An 18,956-nucleotide genomic window follows, 5' to 3' on the forward strand; every position below is an offset into this window, starting at 1 on the left:
TTCTTTGTTTTTAATCTGCATGCCTTTATTTCTATTTCCGTCTTATTGCATTAGCCAGAACTTCTGTTATGATGTTGAGAAGCAGCGGTGAGAGGGCTCATCCTTGCCTTTCTTCTGATTTTAGTGGGAAAGCTCCTAGTTTCTCACCATTAGGTATATGTTAGCTACAGGTTTTTGCAAATGTTCTTTATCAAGTTGAGGAAATTACCTTAATTCCTAGTTTACTGAGAGTTTTTATCATGACTGAATGTTGGATTTTGTCAAATACTTTTCCTACACCTATTGATATGATCATGTAATTTTTTTTTCTTTAGCTGTTGATGTGATGGATTATGTTAACTGATATCCAAATGTTGAATCAGCCTTGCATACCTGGAATAAATCCCTCTTGATTGTAGTTATAATTCCTTTTGTACATTGTTGGTTTTGATTTGCCAATACTTTGTCCAGCATTTTTGCATCTATGTTTTTGAGAAGCGTTGGTCTGTAGTTGATCTATTGGTGTTCTTTGTTTGTAATGTCTTTGCCTGGTTTTGTTCTTAGGGTAATGCTAGCCTCACAAAATGAGTTAGGAAATATTCCTCCCACTTCTATCTTCTGAAAGAGATTTTAGAGAATTGGTAAAATTTTTTCCTAAAGTGTTTGGTAAAGTTCACTGGTGAGCCCATCTGGGCCTGGTGATTTCTGTTTGGGGAGGTTATCGATTATTAATTCAAATTCTTTAATACATTAAGGCCTATTCAAATTTTCTCTTCCTTCTTGTGTGGGTTTTAGCTGACTTGTTTTTCAGGGAATTAGTCCATTTCATCTATGTTATCAAATTTGGGGGCATAGAGTTGTTCTTAATATTTCTTTATTATCCTTTATTGTCCACGGAATCTGTGGTGACATCCTCTCTTTGATTTCCAGTATCAATACTTTGTATCTTCTCTCCTTTTTTTTGTTAGCCTAGCTAGAGGCTTATCTATTTTATTAATCTTTTCAATGAACCAGATTTAGCTTTGTCGAATTTCTGTATTGATTACCTGATTTTAATTTCATTGATTTCTGCTCTTTCATTATTTTCTTCTGCTTGCTTTTGGATTTAATTTGCTCTTCTTTTTCTAGTTTCCTAAGAAGGAAGCTTTGAATATTGAGTTTAGATCTTTATTCCTTTCTGACATATACAATGTCTGATTCTTTTCTGAAATTCAGTGCTCTGAATTTCCCTTTGAGCATACTTTCACTCTTATCTCACAAATTTTGATAAATTTTATTTTTATTTTCATTCATTCAAAACTTTTTTAGTTTCTCTTGAGATTTCTTTCTTAACTCATGTGTTATTTAGAGGTATGTTATTTAATCTCCAGTTCTTTTGGTATTTTCCAGCTATCTTTCTGTTATTGATTTCTAGTTTAATCCATATGTTCTAAGAATAGAAATTGTATGACTTCTATTATTTTAAATTTGTTAAGGTCAGTCTGATAGCCCAGAATGTGGTCTATCTTGGTGAATGTTCCATGTGAGCTGGGGAAGAATTTGCAGTCTGTTCTTGTTGGATAAAGTAGTCTATAGATGTCAATTATGTCCAATTGATTGATGTCCTACTGAATTCAATTATGTCTACTGATTTTCTGCCTGCTAGATCTGTTCATTTTTTTATCTTCCAATTTTTTTTAGGTTCAAGGGATACATGTGCAAGTATGTTACATGGGTAAGGTGCATATTGTGGGGATTTGGTATACAGATAATTTTGTCACCTTGGCAATCAACGTAATACCCAATAGGTGGTTTTACAATCCTCATCCTCCACCTTAAGTAAGCCGTAGTATCTATTATACCCTTCTTTGTGTCAATATTTATTTCCCACTTATAAGTGAGAACATGTGGTATTTGGTTTTCTGTTTCTGTTTTAATTCACTTAGGATAACGGCTATCAGCTTTATCTATGTTGCCACAAAAGATGTAATCTTTTCTTTTTCATGGCTGTATAGTATTCCATGGTGTATCTGTACCATATTTTCTTTATCCACTCCACCATTGTCAGGCATTTAGGTTGATTCTATGTCTTTGATACTGTGTATAGTGCTGTGATGAACATATGAGTGCATGTGTCTTTATGATAGAATGATTTATATTCTTTTGGATATGTAGCCAGTAATGGGATTGCTGGGTTGAATGGTAGCTCTGTTTTAACTTCTTTCAGAAATCTCCAGACTGTTTTCCACAGTGGCTGAACTAATTTACATTTTCACCAGCAGTATATTAACATTCCCTTTCTCTTCAACCTCACCAGCATCTGCTGTTTTTTAACTTTTTAATAATTGCCATTTTAATGGGTATGAGATGGTGCATCATTGTGGTTTTGATTTGCATTTCCCTAATGATTAGTGATATAGAGCATTTTTTCATATGCTTGTTGGCCATGTGTATGTCATCTTTTGAGACATGTCTGTTCCTGTCCTTTGCTCATTTTTTAATGGGGCCATTTGTTTCTTGCTTGTTAATTTATTTAAATTTCTTATAGATTTTGGATATTAGACCTTTGTTAGATGTATAGTTTGCAAATATTTTTCCCATTCTATAGGCTGTCTGTTTACTCAGTTGAGAGTTTATTTTGCTGTGCAGAAGCTCTTTAGGTTAATGAGGTCCTACTTGTCAACTTTTGATTTTTTTTTGCAATTGCTTTTGGAGTCTCTGTCATGAAATCTTTGCCAAGACTGACATCCAGGGTGGTATTTGCTAGGTTTTCTTCTAGAGTTTTTATAGTGTTAGGCTTTACATTCAAGTCTTTAATCCATCTCAAGTTGATTTTTGTATATGGTGAAAGGAAGGGGTCCAGTTTCAATCTTCTGCACATGGCTAACCAGTCATCCCAGCACCATTTATTGACTAGAGAGTCCTTTCCTGCTTGTTATTGTCTGCTTTGTCAAAGATCAGATCATTGTAAGTGTACAGCTTTATTTCTGTGCTTTCTAACATGTTCCATTGGTTGGATAATTAAGTCTTGTTGAATCAAACCTTTTATCATTATGTAATGCCCTTTTTTGTCATTTTTGATCATTGTTGGCTTAAAGTCTGTTTTGTCTAAGATAAGAATAGCAGCCCCTGCTCTTTTCTGTTTTCTGTTTGCTTAATAGATATTTCTCCATCCCTTTACTTTGAGTTTATGGGTGTTCTTGCATGTGAGACGGGTCTCTTCGAAGAAAGCATAATTTAGGTCCTGCTTCTTATCCAGCTTACCACTCTGTGCCTTTTAAGTGGGGCATTTAGCCTGTTTATGTTCAAGGTTAATATTGATATGCATGGATTTGATCCTGTCGTCATGTTGTTAGCTGGTTGTTATGTAGACATGATTGTATATTTGATTTATAGAGTCAGTAGTCTATGTACTTGAGTGTGTTTTTGTGGTGTCCGGTAATGGTCTTTCATTTCCATTTAGCACTTCCTTAAGGACCTCTTCTAAGTCAGGTCTGGTGGTCACAAATTGCATTAGCATTTGCTTGTCTGTAAAGGATTTTATTTCTCCTTCACTTACGAAGCCTAGTTTTGCTGGATATGAAATTCTTGGTTGAAATTTCTTTTCTTTAAGGGTTCTTAATTAGGCCCCCAACATCTTCTGGTTTGTAGGGTTTCTGCTGAAAAATCCACTATTAGACTGATGAGTTTCCCTTTGTAGATGACCTGCCCCTTCTCTCTAGCTACTTTTAATATATTTTCTTTTGCATTGACCTTGAAGAATCTGATGACTATGTGTCTTGGGGATGGTTGTCTTGTATAGTATCTTGCAAGGGTTTTCTTCTCTGAATTTTCTGAATTTGAATGTCAACCCCTGTAGTAAGGTTGAAGAAATTTTCACGGACAGTATCCTCAAATATGTTTTCCAACTTGCTTACTTTATCTCCCTGTCTTTCAGGAATGCCAATGAGTCATAGATTTTATCTCTTTACATAATCCCGTCTTTCTCAGAGGTTTAGTTTATTTTTTTTAGTTATTTTTTATTTATTTTTGTCTGACTGAGGTAATTTGAAGAACCACTCTTCAAGCTCTCATATTCTTTCCTCATCTTGGTCTATTGTGCTGTTAATACTTCCAATTGTGTTATGAAATTTATATAGTGAGTTTTTCAAATTCTATCAGCTCACTTTGGTTCTTTCTTAAAACGGCTATTTTACCTTTCATTCTCCTGAATTATTTTACTGGATTCTTTAGATTTCTTGGAATAGGTTTCAACTTCCTCTTGAATCTCAATGATCTTTGTTGCTATCCAGATTCTCAATTCTATGTCTTTCATTTCAGCCATTTCATTCTGGTTAACAGCCATTACTGGGGAGCTAGTGTGGCAGTTTGGATGTAAGGAGACATTCTTAATTTTAGAGTTGCCAGGGTTCTTGTGCTGGTTCTTTCACATCCGTGTGGGCTGATGTTCCTTTAACTGTGGTGTAATTTGAGCCTGGTCAGTTAGCTTCGTTTCTGGATGTTTCCAGAGGGCCAAGGCTTTATGCAGGGTCTTTTTTTGTGGCTGAATTCTAGTTCCTGGTTTCACAGAAGTCTATATTAGCATAGTATTTTTAGTATTGAAATTTGGACTCTAATCCAGTGTATGGTGCTTAAGAGTAATGACCAGTAGACAGGCTCTTAGCCTCTTTGTTCCTCTGTATTTTCTTGTGTTTGCATCCATGCCCCTTTTCAGTGCTGAGAGTGTAGGCTCCTCTCCTACTTGAGTGCTGGTCACAGATCTCAGCTTGGCCCTCTGGGGCTGTGCACCACAGCCCTGGGGCAAGCTCAGGCTTTTTGTTCCTTCCCTAGCTAGGGGGCAGCAGGGATGGGGACCTTGACAGTGGCAATGACAGAGGCCCTTTCACTTGTCTCTTGGGGCTCCACCCAAGAGAAACACAGAACTGCTGTCAATTAGAATGATCAGCCCAGGGTGGAGTGACTGCATTGCAAGCCCAAGCTGCCTGGTAAAGAGCAGGGATGTCAGAGGGTTCATGGGGAAGACAGTCTGGCCTCTCCTTTCTAGGGCAGCTGGGTTATGCTGGAGGTGCAAGTAAGGTACTCAGTCTTTTTGTTCCTTCCAAAGCCTGGTGGTAGGGAACCAGGTAGTACTGGTAAGGGAAGGTTCTGCTGCTACAGCAGTGGCAGAGGGGCTGTCAGTTTCCTCTGGGAACTCCATGATGGAGAGACACAAAGCCACTGCCAATGGGAATGTTCACTGGGGTGGGGTGGCTCCACTGCAAGCCCAATCTGGGGGCCCTGCCTGGTAAAGAGCAGGGAGTCCAGGGCTCACAGGGAAGAGAGACTGGGCTCCTCTCCTTATGCTGGTTGCAGTGTGCTGGAGGTGTCAGCAAAGTGATCAGGGTCTTTATTCTCTTTCCAGCCCAAGGGCAGCAAGGGTAGTTGCTCTGTAGCAGCATAGCTGAGATTCTGGGTTATCTCTGGGATTTCCTCCCCAGAGAAATGCAGAGCCACCACCAACCGAAGTGCCCAGGTTGGGGCAAGGAGGCTGTGCTGTAGACCCAGGTCAGGAGGCACTGCTCAGTGAGGAGTAGCAGGGACAGGGACCCCTGTGGAAAACAGTCTGGCCACTTTTCCATAAGGCAGCTGTGGTGTGCTGGAGGCCTGCAAGTCTTAGACTCTTTGCTCTAACTGCAGCCTGAGGGCAGAATGGGTGGGGGCTGCAGCAGTGTCAAAAAGGGCAGGCCTGTTGGTTACCTCTGGGATCAGCATGCCAGAGAAATGCAGAGTGGCTACTGGCCCTAGTGCCCAGGTGGAGGTGGGGTGGCTGTGTCGGGGTCCCAGGCCAGTGGGCTTTGCCCGGTAAGGTGTTGATGAAAGTGAGGCCTGTAGTCTGTCTGCTTCTCAATACTGTGGTTGCAAGAGAGCCTGGCTTCCCTTCTTGGTGGAGCTAAGACAGCTGGTGCCATGTGTTCAGGAATCCAAGGCCCTTGGGATTCCTCATGGGCCTGAACAGTGGCTCTGCCCTGACTCCATGTAGCTGTCCATGTCAGTCTGGAGGAACTGAGGGGAGGTCAGGGGGATCTCTTGTGCCCAGGATTGCATAGGTCCATGGAAGAAATGTGGGTCCCCAGGCACTCTTGCTCACTTAATATTTCCCTTGGTGGGTACCCTGCCTTGGCTCCATTTCTGTCGCTAGTGGGCAGCTCTCCTTTCTCACTCTTCTCCACTCTCCATGGGTCTCATTACTTCCTTGATGATTCTAAACATGCCCTCCTGGATGATCTATTTGAAGAGCTAGTGTTTACTTGCCACTCTTTGTCTTCTCTGTCAGAGAAGCACACACTAGCTACTTCTAGTGAGCCACCTTGACCCAAAATCCCTCTGTTTATTTCTAATGGACGAATGTTAAAGTCTCCAAATCTAGTTGTGAATAAATCTGTTTTTCCTTGTAGTTCTATCCATTTTTGTGTCACATATTTTAATGCTGTCTTGGTAGGTACATACACATTAAGGATTTTATGTTTTCCTGGAGTATTAAATCATTTATCATTATGTAATACACCATGTATCCTTGATAACTATCCTTGCTCTGAACTCTGCTCAGTCTGAAATTTAAGATAGCTACAACAACTTATATACCTTTCTCCAACCCTTTACTTACAATCTATATTTTCTTTTTATTTAAAGCATGTTTCTTATAGATGGCAAGTAGTTTGGTCTCATTTCTTGATCCACTCTTATAATCTCTGTCTTTTAATTGGTATATTTAGATAACTGTTATAGTGATTGCTTAGTTGAATCAATATCTACCATATTTGTTACTGTTTCATATTCATTACCTTTGGTCTCTGTTGCTCTCTTTGTCTTTCACACTTTTTTTGCCTTTTGGTTTCCAATGAAGCATTTTACATGGTTCTGTTTTCTCTTATTTTTATTTTTATTTATTTTTTTATTATACTTTAAGTTTTAGGGTACATGTGCACAACGTGCAGGTTAGTTACACATGTATACATGTACCATGTTAGTGTGCTGCACCCAGTAACTCGTCATTTAACATTAAGTATATCTCCAAATGCTATCCCTCCCCCCTTCCCCCACCCCACAACAGGCCCCGGTGTGTGATGTTCCCCTTCCTGTGTCCATGTGTTCTCATTGTTCAATTCCCACCTATGAGTGAGAACATGCAGTGTTTGGTTTTTGTCCTTGCGATAGTTTGCTGAGAATGATAGTTTCCAGCTTCATCCATGTCCCTAAAAAGGACATGAACTCATCAATTTTTATGGCTGCATAGTATTCCATGGTGTATATGTGCCACATTTTCTTAATCCAATCTATCATTGTTAGACATTTGGGTTGGTTTCAAGTCTTTGCTATTGTGAATAGTGCTGCAATAAACATATGTGTGCATGTGTCTTTATAGCAGCATGATTTATAATCCTTTGGGTATGTACCCAGTAATGGGATTGCAGGGTCAAATGGTATTTCTAGTTCTAGATCCCTGAGGAATCGCCACACTGACTTCCACAATGGTTCTCTTATTTTTAGCATATAAATCATGCTTCTTTTAAAATTTATTTTGGTGGTTGTGCTAGAGTTGCATTATACATTTACAACCAATCCAAGTCTATTTTCAAATAGTATACTACTTCACAAGTAGTGCAAATACCTTGTATAAAATATTTCTAATTTTTCCCTCCTGTCTCTCGTATCACATATTCATTCATTTCACTTACACATGAGCATACATAATTGAATCCAATACTGTAATTATTAACAACTGTAACCTGTTAGATCAACTAAGAATAAGAAAAATAAAGGTTTTTATTTACCTTCCCTTATTCATTCTCGAGTGCTATTCTGTTTTATGTAGATCTAAGTTTTTGACCAGTGTCGTTTCCCTTCTCTCTGAAGAATTTTTAACATTTCTCAGAAGGCATGGCTACTGGCAACAAACAAATTCCCTCTATTTTTGTTTTCTGAGAGAGTCTTTATTTCTCCTTCACTTTTGAAATATAATTTAGTCGGGTGCAGGATTTTCGGTGGGCGGGTTTTTTCTCTTAACACTTTAAATATTTTAGTTCACCCCCTTCTTGCTTGCATGGTTTCTGAGAAGTCAGATACTTTTCATCTTTGCTTCTTAAAAGGTGAGATATTTTTTTCATCTGGTTTCTTTCAAAATTTTCTGAAGTTTAAAGTCGATATACATAGATGTAGGGTTTTTTTTAAGCATATCTCTTGCTTGATGTTCTTGGAGCTTCCTATATCTATAATTTGGTGTTTGACATTAATTTGGAGAAATTCTCAGTATTGTTTCAAATATTCCTTCTGGTGTTTTGTCTCTTTCTAATATGTTATGCCTTTTGTAGTTGTCCCAAAGTTCTTGGATATTCTGTTTAGTTTTCTTTTTTCAGTCCTTTTTTCTCTGCTTTTCTGTTTTTCAAGTTTGTTTTGTAAAATCCTCAAGCTCAAAGATTCTCTCTTTAGCCATTTCTAATCTACTAATTAGCTCATCAAAGACATTCTTCATTTCTGTTACGGTGTTTTTAATCTCTAGCATTAATTTTTTGTTTTTCTTATAATTTCCATTTTTCTGCTTACATTTTCCTTCTGTTTTGAATGTTGTGTCCTTTTTTATTAAGTTCCTTAACATATTAATCATAATATTTTAAAACTCCTGGTCCAATCATTTCAACATTTCTATTACATCTGATTTTGATTCTGATGGTTGTTCAGTTTCTTTAAACTGTTTTTTGCCTTTTAATATGTCTTGTAATTTGAAAGGTGAACATGTTGTACTGAGTGAACAGAGTTGTGCTAAATAGGCCATTAGTAATGTGGTAAGAAGGAATACGTAGGGGAAGGGGAAGGCTCTATAGTCCTTTGGTAGATCTCAGTCTTTCAGTGAGCCTGTGCCCTTGGACTATGAACTTCATCAGTGTTTCTCATTATCCCTTCCCCCAAGTAAGACAGGATAGCTAGAAAGGGCTGAAATTGGGTATTTTCCTTCCCCGGGTGGATTAGGCTTTGATAAAACCCCAACAGGTTAGGTTCTGGTTAACCAATTTCCCCTGAGGGAAGATCTTGTTAAGAGCAGAATGCTCTGGTATATTTCAAAATGATTATTTTCCCTATCCCCCCACCAGAAGCATGAGAAGATTTTTCTCCAGTTTTCACTGTGAGAAACCGTGGAGCTCCTGGAGGTAAAACTCACAAAATCTGGGGGCCTTCTATGATTGGGTCTTCTGGAATTTTAAACTCAGAGTTGTCCAGGCTGAGTTTTCAGCAATTCATTGATTGCAGTCAGATTTTCTTAACATTCCACTGACTGGTTCTAGCAGAGGTTTCTGCTACTGGGCTTTTGCTCCAGTAAGTTGTGATTGTCTGAGTCTACCTGCTGTCTCTCCAATGTCTGAGACAGTGTGTACCTTTCTCTGATGCATCTAAAGAGAGTTGTTGGTTTTTCAGTTGATCAGCTTTACTTGTTAGGAGAGAGTGGCAATTGCTCATTTGTAAGCCAAATGGTGACTTGCACCATCAAGTTCCATTTTGTTCTTAGATGCCTGCCTTCTGCAAGGACAAACTAAGCCATTTACAAATGGGCTGGAGTTAGAGACTCCCACAGAACGTGTGTTCCTCCAGAAATTAAACATAATTAGGATGCTCCCCAAGATAAGTTTCTGAGTTTTCTTCTTTATCACAATTCTTAGAAACAAACATGGATGGTTCTGCTTATCCAATGCAAATGTATACCTGCCTCCGTGTGCACAGTGACTTTTAGGATCCCTCTTGGAAACAGATGTCATACATCAGTTAAGTGAACTTTATGAATGGAGAAGCAAATCACTTCTAAACATTCATAATGCCAAAAGCTATGCATTCCTGAGAGAGAAAAATGCTTAAAGTACAACCTTACCTTCATAGGAGACATCTCTAAATGTCATCAGTAAATGAATATTGTTTCTATATTTGAATTGCAAATTTTTATCAGTGAAAGCTCTTTGACATCTTTATCTTGGAAGCATTGGAAGCTGATCTTTCTTCTTCAGTGTGTATATTTATAAATCATGAATAAAGGTAAATGTTGAAATATTTGATAATGGGTCTTTAGTGATGCCAACAGGAAACCAGTTTCAGGTTACAGATGGAAGTGGACAGAGAAGGCTTTGCTTGTCATGAGAGTCTGAAACTTAGATGTACAAGAAAGAGGGACAAAATACGAGTTCCAGAGGATGTTTTATAGATCATCCTTCTTTGTGACAGGTCCTCCCTAGTATACAGTTATCACATAGGACCAGATGCTGGTATTTGTCTGCTTTCTTTCCTGATAGTTCTTCTAATTTTCTTCATGAGTATTTATTTTAAAGCTTCGACTTGACTAGGAAGGCAGATATAGGGATTGACTCAAATTTAAAACAGTTTCTTTCTTTTTTTTTTTTTTTTTTTTGAGATGGAATCTCGCTCTATCGCCTAGGCTGGAGTGCAGTGGTGTGATCTTGGCTCACTGCAACCTCTGCCTCCCGGGTTCAAGCAATCCTCCAGCCTCAGCCTCCTGAGTAGCTAGGATTATAGGCACCTGCCACCACACCCGTGTAATTTTTGTGTTTTTAATAGTCGGGGTTTCACCATACCGATCAGGCTGGTCTTGAACTCTTGACCTCAGGTGATCCACCCGCCTCAGCCTCCCAAAGTGCTGAGATTACAGGCATGAGCCACTGTGCCCCACCAAAACCTTTTCTTTTTTTTTTTAATTTTTATTTTTTAGTAGAGATGGGGTTTTGCAGTGTTAGCCAGGATGGTCATGATATCCTGGCCTTGTGGTCTGCCTGCCTCAGACTCCCAAAGTGCTGGGATTACAGGCGTGAGCCACCACGCCCAGCCCAAAACATTTTCTTAATGTCACTTTCTAAAGTGTTCAGAAATGCTACTTAGCAGTTAGCCATCATAAATAGTTTTCAATTAGGTAACAGAACTTGCGAGGACCATTCTCTGTGGCTAAGTCGTAGTTTGTAGACTCTGCTGCATTTTAAGGAATTTCTTACCTGTGCCTTGATTCACAATTGAAAACAGAACTCAACAATGGCAGACCAAAGGGATGCACTTTAGCTAAAGATTTTTTATTTCCAGAAAACTACAACTACTTGACTAGCAACTCTTTGCATCTACTGATTTGAGTTGGACAACTTGTGAAACATAGTGGTAAAAAAGGAAGTTACTTCTCTACTTCAAGGTTTCCAAGTTTCTGGCAGAAATCTAAAGAACATTTCTCTTAGCACTACCTCTGGGCAAGACACTTTTGCTAAAATGTCCTCCTTTTTCTCTGTACCTTTACGTCATTGTTAATATACTCTATTCATCATTTTCCCTCCTCTACTCTTAGAGTATAAATCAAGATCTGTAAAATTGCTCAATCACAGGACTTAACTGCCCTGGAGGAAGAAGGGATTTTTCTTTCTTTTTTAAAATTCAGAGGGAAAATGGTGGCATTTAAACTCCTGCCAAAAATTTTTAATTTCTAACAAAAAAATAAAATAAATACTCTTGAAAATTAATTCATATGAACCTTTATTTTCCTTCAAAATTTACTGGCTAAAATGATGGAAAAAATATATACATATGTGGAGATTAAGAGAAGGTGGAAAGCTGTAATTAGATAGGGTTTGAGTTTTGGCATTTCGTATTTGTAGCTGTTGGAAAGACTTTCAGTAGGACTCTCTGGTATTTGGTATCCAAGAGATATTATGGTTCATATGTTCATCCATAATCATACTAAAAAGAGCCAAGTATTGTCACAAAAGCAGGTTTAGCTGGGTTTCTCACCAAACTGATTTACATGTGAACATGGAAAGTTCACATATGCCACCGAAATTGAAATTGAAACTTTTATTTCAGATGAGAATCTCGATAAACTTTTTTTGAAATGTTGATTTGCACTGTTTATCCATATCTATGAGCTTGCAAACTTAGTCTTTTCTTTCTTTTTTTTTTTTTTTTTGAGATGGAGTCTCGCTCTGTCGCCCAGGCTGGAGCACAGTGGCGCCTCCAAGGTTCACGCCATTCTCCTGCCTCAGCTTCCCGAGTAGCTGGGACCACAAGCGCCCACCACCACACCCGGCCAATTATTTGTATTTTTTTAGTACAGATGGGGTTTCACCATGTTAGCCAGGATAGTATCAATCTCCTGACCTCGTGATCTGCCTGCCTCGGCCTCCCAAAGTTCTGGGATTACAGGCGTGAGCCACCGCGCCCGGCCAAGTCTTTTCAAACACGTATTGTCTGCCTTGAAAACATAGAACCAGTACTATGATATCTTTTACAACAAAGGCAGCCTAATAACTATATCGTTGGCATCTTGTAATTAGCATTTTAAAAATTATATATATATATATATATATATTTTTTAAACGAAGTCTCACTCTTGTCGCCTAGCCTGCAGTGCAGTGGCACAGTCTCAGCTCACTGCAACCTCTGCCTCTCAGGTTTAAATGATTCTCTTGCCTCAGCTTTTCAAGTAGCTGGGATGACAGGCACCCGCCACCATGCCTGGCTAATTTTTGTGTTTTTAATAGAGTCTGCGTTTCACCATATTGGCCAGGCTGGTCTTGAACTGTTGACCTCAAGTGATCTGCCAGTCTAGGCCTCCCAAAGTGCTGGGATTACAGGTGTGAGTCACTATGCCCAACCTAAAAATTATTATAGATTATACCTTTTTCCAAAATTTTTTGGACCATTTGATTTTCCTCCTCTTGAATTACCTGTTTGGTATCTTTTGCCTGATTTTCTATTGGTGTGTTTGCTGTTATTGTTTATTGATTTATTAAGTGTTGATTATTGATTATTGATAACTAATTCATTATTGATTGCATCATGTATTTTATCAAATTTTCATCAAGTGCAGTGATATTTTTATGCTTAATAGGACATTTCTACCATTGATATTTTCCGTTTTTTTCTAATTAGACCAGTTTGCCCTTGGTCATAATAGACAAGGATGAATTTCAGATAGAAAGGGTGAATCTCAGATAGAGAGTTGGTCTTTGCAGTTCTCTGTATGTTCACTACAGTTACGAGGTAACCTGGTTTCTTGTCCTCCTTCTGACATCACAACAATGTGACTGTGGATGAGCTGTTATCCTCTCTGAGCTAATGTTTCTTCAAAACTGAAAGGAGTGAATAGTTTTATCACTTGCAGGATTATGAGAAGTGAAAGGGGGGAAATATATAAGAAAGGATGTGACAAATAGACATAAATGAAAGACAAATAAAATAAGCATTGCATAAGACTTTGTAGCCAGGACAACCTGAAAGACCTGGCAGGAAAGAAGTGCTGCTAGAAGGCACAGCTAGGCCAGGTGCAGTGGCTCACACCTGTAATCCCAGCACTTTGGGAGGCCAAGGCAGGCAGATCATGAGGTCAGGAGATAGAGACCATCCTGGCCAACATCATGAAACCCCCTCTCTACTAAAATACAAAAAATTAGCCAGGTGTGGTGGTGCGTGCCTGTAGTCCCAGCTACTTGGGAGGCTGAGACGGGGGAGTTGTTTGAACCCGGGAGGTGGAGATTGCAGTGAGCCAAGATCACACCACTGCACTGCAGCCTAGCAACAGAGTGAGACTCCATCTCAAAAAAAGAAAAAAAAAAAAAGGCACAGCTAACTGTATGGCAAGTTATCATAGGGTCCATTATTTTGATTAAAAAAAATGCAGGAGCCTGTTGCAGCTCCTGAAGACATTGTATTCCACGTAAATGTTGCCTCTGGAGTTGTGCAAATATTCATGGTGTTTTCTGGTGGATAATGCCGTCATCTATATGCAAGAATAAAGAATTCTTGATTTTCTCACTGGGAGTAAGGTCACTGACGCTCATAAAAGATACATTCAATTCAGTAGGTATTGAATCCTCCAAGCAAGCAGCAGGTCTATAAGCTTAGGCTAGTGAGAAAAATAATAGATTGAACAAATGTTTTAAAAATTTGGGACAATTTTGTAATCCCAGCACTTTGGGAGGCCAAGGTGGGCGGATCACCTGAGGTCAGGAGTTCAAGACCAGCCTGGCCAACATGGTGAAACCCAGTCTCTACTAAAAACACAAAAATTAGCCAGGTGTGGTGGTGTGTGCCTGTAATCCCAGCTACTTGGGAGGCTGAGGCAGGAGAATTGCTTGAACCTGGGAGGCGGGGAGGTTGCAGTGAGCTGAGATCATGCCACTGCACTCCAGCCTGGGCGAGAAGAGTGAAACTCTGTCTCAAAAATAAATAAATAAATAAATAAATAAATAAATAAATAAATAAATAAAAATAGTTGGGACATGTTTTGGATTTACCAGAAACAGCTTGAAATTCTGCTATAATTTATAAGATATTAATTCTAGCTCTGTGTTTTTGTACCTAAAACATTTTGGTGATTAAATCGACCCTAATCTAGGATCTACTTCTCCGCAGCCAAAGAACCTTGCTGGAAGTGTGAGGCAAAGATGGAAATTCAAAAGTGAGCTTTCTAAAATGTAGGTTCATGAAGATATTGATTATTTGAAAAGTCATCTCAAATTCTATCTCTTGAACCAGAACCATTTTCACTACCATGCTTCTATCTTGCCTGAAATACTTTTCTCCGTAATAGTCCACTCAAAATAATCATGATGGTTCAATAAATGACATATACTTTATAAGTCTTTGCCAACAAAACCTTTCCAGAAAACACTTCTACTGTGTACTTTATCGAAGACTAAGAACAGCCAGGTGGCAGTAGGGACAGAGATGGGATATGCTGTTAATTCAGCCATGTTTTATAAAAGATAATTAATAATCTTGTTTGAAAAATGAGGAGGAGGAGGAGAGGGAACTACACAAGGTCTTATTCCATATTTGGAAATTAGATTAATCAAAGTTTGAGCCTGTAAATGACCACAGATAGTATAATTGTGTCTCACAGATGCAGTTTGAGATGCAGCTTACTGGGACAAAGGAAGGTGATGGCCTATGTTGTCTGGCTTTGGACAAAACTATTTAAAAATACTGAAAACTGTTGAGAATCAAAGTTTTTGGGCCTGAGTGTGGTGGCTTATGCCTGTAATCCCAACACTTTGGAAGGCTGAGGTGGGAAGATCAGTTGAGCCCTGGCGTTTGAGATCAGCCTGGGCAACATAGCAAGACCTCGTCTCTATTAAAAATTTTAAAATTAGCTGGGTAGGGTAGTATGCACCTGCATTCTTAGCTACTCAGGAGGCTGAAGTGGGAGGATTGCTTGAGCCCAGGAGTTCAAGGCTACGGTGAGCTATGATCACATCACTGCACTCCAGCCTGGGCAACAGTGAGACCCTGAATAAAAAAAAAAAGAAAAAAAAAGTATTGGAAAATTCCAATGTATGTACCTTGTTAATCCCTCAAGAGTACCATCAAATGCAAGCTCTTTGAGAACAAATACCATTTCTTCCCTATACATGTAAGCCTTAATCTACAATTCTGCCATGTCCACTGTAGATGTTGAATTAATATCAAGGCATTTAGAAACCAAAACACTCTGAATGTTGAACTAATACCAAGGCATCTAGTAAATGAAAGATATTCATTCACCACATACGAGGAAATGGGGAAAGTTTATCATAAATCCATTGTTAACTGTATGAGAAACTTGCAACAATTACGTCTAGTTCAAACATTAAATAAATGTAATTTAAAACATATATGTAATGTATAAAACATAAAATTAAATGTTTCAGCTGCTTTTTGCTGTCACTTTACTACAAAATTGAAAATATAGACTGTTTTATCCACATTCCATAGATTTTCCAAAATGGCATTTTGAATTTATAATTGATGAATCAGATAAGATTTTTCTAAAGCATAACATGTTTAAACATGGCATAAAGACACCAAAAGGGCATGTAATTTGTTTAAAATGGTCCCCCCAGGAGAGCAGTTCTGGATCCTACTTTGTCTTTGAGTCCATTGCTCCATGCCAAGATGTCAGATGGCAGGTCATAGTAAACCACCCTCGTGCCATTGAAGTAACTACCTAAGATGAAGAAATATCTCAAACAGAGCATTCAGGGTGCTCCTCTCCATGTACTTAAAAATCTGTCACCCTGGCCGGACATGGTGGCTCATGCCTGTAATCCCAGCACTTTGGGAGGCTAAGGCAGGTGGATCACCTGAGGTCAGGAGTTCAAGACCAGCCTGGCCAACATGACAAAACCCTGTCTCTACCAAAAATACAAAATTAGCCAAGCATGGTGGTGGATGCCTATTGTCCCAGCTACTCGGGAGGCTGAGGCAGGAGAATCGCCATAACCCAGGAGGCAGAGGTTGCAGTGAGCCAAGATCATGCCACTGTACTCCAGCCTAGGCGATAAGAGTGAAACTCCATCTCAAAAAAAAAAAAAAAAAAGTGTCAAACCATTTTCTATTGCCATAAACCTATTGCCATAAACCTAAAGTCCTTGATCATTCATTTGACTGAAAAAATAATCTGAGTCGTTCTCTACTGGAGGTGATTTTTATCCCCCAGGGAAAATTTGACTATGTCTGGAGGCATTTTTGGTTGCCATGATTGGGGACAGAGACACAACTGACATCTAGTAGGAGCCAGAGATACTGCTACACATCCTCTAATGGACAGGAGAGGGGTCTCACAATGAAGGATTATCTGGCCCAAAATGGCAAGATTGAGTTAAATCTCCAATCCTTGTTGACACGAGCCTGTGTCCCAATGGAAATGACTGTGTAATGAAAGATGTATGCTTGCTCTGACCTTCTCAGGGTGAGGGCTTTGAAATAATTTGAGACAAATACACCTTGGGGCACTTCACATAGATGCGTGAGTGAACCCTTCCCTCTAAATGGTGTTAGGCCATTTCACAAACATCAAATAGTTGCCATGTGTTTCTCTGAGAATAAAATATAGCCACAGGACAGCCTGGTCAACACAGTGAAACTCTGTCTTTACCAAAAGATACAAAAATTAGCCGAGTGTGGCAGCACATGCCTGTAGTCCTAGCTACTCAGGAGGCTGATGCAGGAGAATTGCTTGAACCCGGGAGGCAGACATTGCAGTAAGCCAAGATCCCACTGCTGCACTCCAGCCTGGGTGATAGAGTGAGACTCTGTCTCAAAAAAAATAAATTTTATATATATATATACACACACACACACACACACACACACACACACACACCATATATATGTGTGTATATATGTATATGTATATACATATATACATATATATACATATATATGTAGCCACAGGACATAATGTCCTTACTGTTCTAAAGATCAGGAAGACCTTAGTCATCCCTCTCTCTCTCCTTTTCTTCCTCCCTCCCCCCACATATGTGTATATATGCTTGGTCATATATGCATATATGCCTTATATCAACCTGTGCATATAGTAGTTTTATAAACCTAATAGAACTGTCCAAAATAATAATTTTCATGCATTATCTACTTCACATTTAAACATTTTCTGAAAAGTAAGAGTTGGGTTTGTTTTTGGTTGGTAACTATGTCATTTTAAGACTGCTACGAAAGGCCAGGTGCAGCAGCTCATGCCTGTAATTCCCAGCATTTTGGGAGGCCGTAACAGGCAGGTTGCTTGAGTCCAGGAGCTCGAGACCAGCCTGGGCAATACGGGGAAACCCCATCTCTACAAAAAATGCAAAAATTAGCTGGGTGTGGTGGCGTACACCTGGAAGGCTGAGGTGAGAGGATCGCTTGAGCCCAGGAGGTTGTGGTGAAATGTGATTGCAGCCGTTGCGTTCCAGCCTGGGTGACAGAGCAAAGACCCTGCCTCAAAAGAAAAAGAAAAAAAAAAAAACTTTGCCAATCCCGGGATCCTCATAACCACAATCAAATGGCTTAATTTTAGCTTACATTTCAAAGTCACAGTAGAGTAGGTATTCAGCATTTTGTAACTGTTTTGGGAATTTTAAAGGTTATTAAGTTCTGAATAACAGTCGCTCATGTTTTCCCACCAAGCTTTTCCCAGCAGTTGAATATATCTGGATCTTATTCTGGTTTTTTATTCTTTTTTTAGCTTCCTGAAATGACTCATGTTCAAACACAACGACCCTGGATGATGTTTCTCCTGCAAAACTTTGGATTGATCCTAGGTTGGCTTTCTCTCCTGCTCTTGGCTATATATGAGCAAAATATTAAAATATAAGTTAGGATCTTCAACCTCTTTCAAAAATGCATTTATATAGTCTTACTTTGTTTCTTTCATTGCACTCTATAGTGATTTTTAAATTAAGGATTTTTTATCTTAGGCAAAGCATGTCTCTTTCAATTCATTAACTTATTAATTTTATAATGCAGTTTTATTTTTGGAAACATATGAATATCAGACTGTCCTTAATTGAAATTTTGTCTTTGGTTTCCAACACCATGATGAAACTCTTGCTTTTTAAAAAGTAGTTAGTAAATACTGCATGAATTTTAGTAAACTTTAAAAAATAGATTTTTTCCCTAAGAAAGAATGTTTGTAGCATTTAAAGTGTACAGATGCCTGTTGGGATAAAATCAACTGCAACTTCTTTGATGTTAATTTTTTTTCCCTGTGCAATTATAAACTATAAGCAAGTTAAGTGACAAGCAAATGTAATAAAGACTAGTTTTAATATGGTGGTTTTTATTACCTTCTGTTACTGGATGTCAGATTCTGAGTCATCGCTTAAAAAAACAATATATAGTTCACCCACTGACTCTAGAGCGCTCGTGAACAAGCCATCTTGGGAGACCTAAAGGATAACATGTCAGCATTCTTCTATGTAAGTCATCAAATGAAATCTGTTCCAGGGAAGGGGAGCTGGAAACACAAGATGAAGTTTAACATTTTTAAAATAACAAAACTGGAGTCAGGCAGTAAATGAATGGCTAAACTCTCTCAGATTTAACAGAGGATATTTATGGGAATAATCTCACTAACACATGAGATATATTTTATCTTCTTTCTGAGGAAACAGAATCCTGAACAGGATTTCAGTAGGTAAGTTCATGAAATGTATATGCAATTTACTGATAAC

General features: G+C 38.7%; 1 protein-coding gene across 2 annotated transcripts in view; it reads left to right on the forward strand.

Annotated features, from left to right (window-relative positions):
• The window catches only part of SLC39A12 (solute carrier family 39 member 12), a 90,586-nt gene extending 72,035 nt beyond the window's left edge, over nt 1-18,551 (forward strand). Inside the window, exon 12 of one of the 2 annotated variants that reach the window (XM_054435558.1) lies at nt 17,969-18,551. In XM_054435558.1, coding sequence (XP_054291533.1) covers nt 17,969-18,097 — 129 coding nt within the window. In that variant the 3' untranslated portion in view covers nt 18,098-18,551. The remainder of the gene's footprint in view (nt 1-17,968) is intronic. The other variant, XM_054435559.1, reaches the window with a different exon arrangement.
• The last annotated feature ends 405 nt before the right edge of the window (nt 18,552-18,956 follow it).

Source organism: Pongo pygmaeus, chromosome 8 (assembly GCF_028885625.2).
Source record: "Pongo pygmaeus isolate AG05252 chromosome 8, NHGRI_mPonPyg2-v2.0_pri, whole genome shotgun sequence".
NCBI lineage: Eukaryota > Metazoa > Chordata > Mammalia > Primates > Hominidae > Pongo > Pongo pygmaeus.